The 1,797-nt window shown below is 51.4% G+C and overlaps 1 protein-coding gene across 1 annotated transcript; it reads right to left on the reverse strand.

Annotated features, from left to right (window-relative positions):
- Positions 1-953: 953 nt before the first annotated feature.
- On the reverse strand, positions 954-1,559 carry LOC119588929 (myosin-1-like). Its single transcript, XM_037937543.1, has one exon. It carries the CDS (start codon positions 1,557-1,559, stop codon positions 954-956), a length of 606 nt encoding a protein of 201 aa, XP_037793471.1.
- Between the last annotated feature and the right edge of the window lie 238 nt (positions 1,560-1,797).

Raw genomic sequence — 1,797 nt, forward strand, 5'->3', positions numbered from 1 at the left:
GCAGGCGTCGTTCTTAAGCGCAAAGCAGGTCTTGCCTGACCCGGACATCTCTCTTGCAACGTTTCATTGGCTGACCATTATCTGCGCTCTTGAAGTGAAGATTGCAGTCTTATTAGCTCTCATCCCGCCTTTGCAAAATATTGCCTTTGGTCGCGAGTGCTTCCGCCGCGTAGCGGTGTTGCAGATTAATAATAACGCCGGTCTTTACGTTTCTTCTAAATTATTTTTTATATGTTAGAAGTTCTCTGGTCTTGCAATTGCAAAGGTCATTGTCAATGCTCGTGTTTTGTATTCACGAGCGTGCATTGTGACCGGGGAGACGTCGCGGACCTGACTAGCTGAGGGGGACGAGATGTTCTAATTAAGCGCATGGCAATGGGTCGATGTTTTTCAGATTGCGAGATTCACGAGTGGCTGACACTGACGTCACGGATAGAGTTCAATTTCGCTACGTTTTTTTTAACGCTTGGGTGTTACCTTTTTGAAGTAGGTGCGGGTGAGGTAGGTGGATGGCTGGGCGCGGGGGATCTGTGTCTGGTATTCTGGAGGCGGCGCGTTCATTTGTATGTGGTCGCGGACTCGAGGGTGTGAGCGCCGGGAATGTGCTACACGGACAGTTCTTAGGCCATTTTCGATTACGCTTCGATCCATATGTGGGCGTCTGGCGGAGGGATCCAGCGCAGGTACAGTTTGTGTTTGTGTGGGGAATATTATTTGTTGTTTATAGATTCCTTTCATTAAGTTAAAAGATAAGTCTTTTGCATGGCCGAGGGGCTGGTAGTGGCATGCATGACTGACATTCTAAAAATAACATTCCGCATTCACCCGATGCATCACCGGGATGTGATGAGCTCCATTCTCAGGAAATTAATTCTGTTGGTTAAGAAAAAAAAAACGAAATCGTGCGAACTTCTCGCGTGGATGGCAGGTGACCCCGTTCCTCCCCGGTGAGGTCATGATTGACGTGTTGACCCCGGGCTGTGTTTCGGCAGGCCTCGGGGAGGAGCGGTGACCTGGCGTGCCTGCGGTGTGTGCGCGGCGGCGGCGGCAACGAAGGCGGGCGGGGACTGTATGACACGGAGGCGTAACGGGATCGGCTCTTCGTGTCGAGCGGCGGGAGAGGGAACGGAGAACGGGTTGCGTGCGGGGATGGGAGGAGGAACAGTGCTGGAAGCGCCCCGATCTGGAGGCGGAACTGCCTTCCCTCTCTCACAAGGTTTCGAATCCACGCCCTCTATGGTCTTGCGGTGAAGTGGCTCAGTGCCGCTCTCTCTGTAGCTGTTGCCTGGAGTGAGTGCGTTCGAATCCTTGCACGCAACGAGGCGATACTCCCCGTGCGGTCGCGGCTTTGCGTCGGCGCTGCGGCGGGGAGAATCTGCATTATTTTCTTCGTCTGATGGGATTGCGGCTCCTGTGCTTAGATGAACTTTCTGAACTTGTTTTGGAGTTGGGAGTGTGAAGGAGAAACGAGGATTTTGACCAAGATCTTTGGGCTTAGGTATTTTTGTAGGCGATGAGTCTCCAACAAATGCGGAGATAAATCGCTTTTTATACTCCATCGATTCGGGAGTTACCACGACGAGAATCCAAGAAGACAGTGTTCGAAGAAAATAGAAACAAATAAGACAAATGCAAAGAGAAGACAATCCAGACGATTAAGAGATTATATATCACATGATCTCCCAGCATCCGCGACCGATGAATTACGGGACCGCCACCATCTCCGTCTCAATTACCTGTGACATACGAGACTTCAACCTCCCCCCCCTCCCTCCGTGCTACCCCTCCTATAACACG

Source organism: Penaeus monodon, chromosome 24, assembly GCF_015228065.2.
Source record: "Penaeus monodon isolate SGIC_2016 chromosome 24, NSTDA_Pmon_1, whole genome shotgun sequence".
NCBI classification, from domain to species: Eukaryota; Metazoa; Arthropoda; class Malacostraca; order Decapoda; family Penaeidae; genus Penaeus; species Penaeus monodon.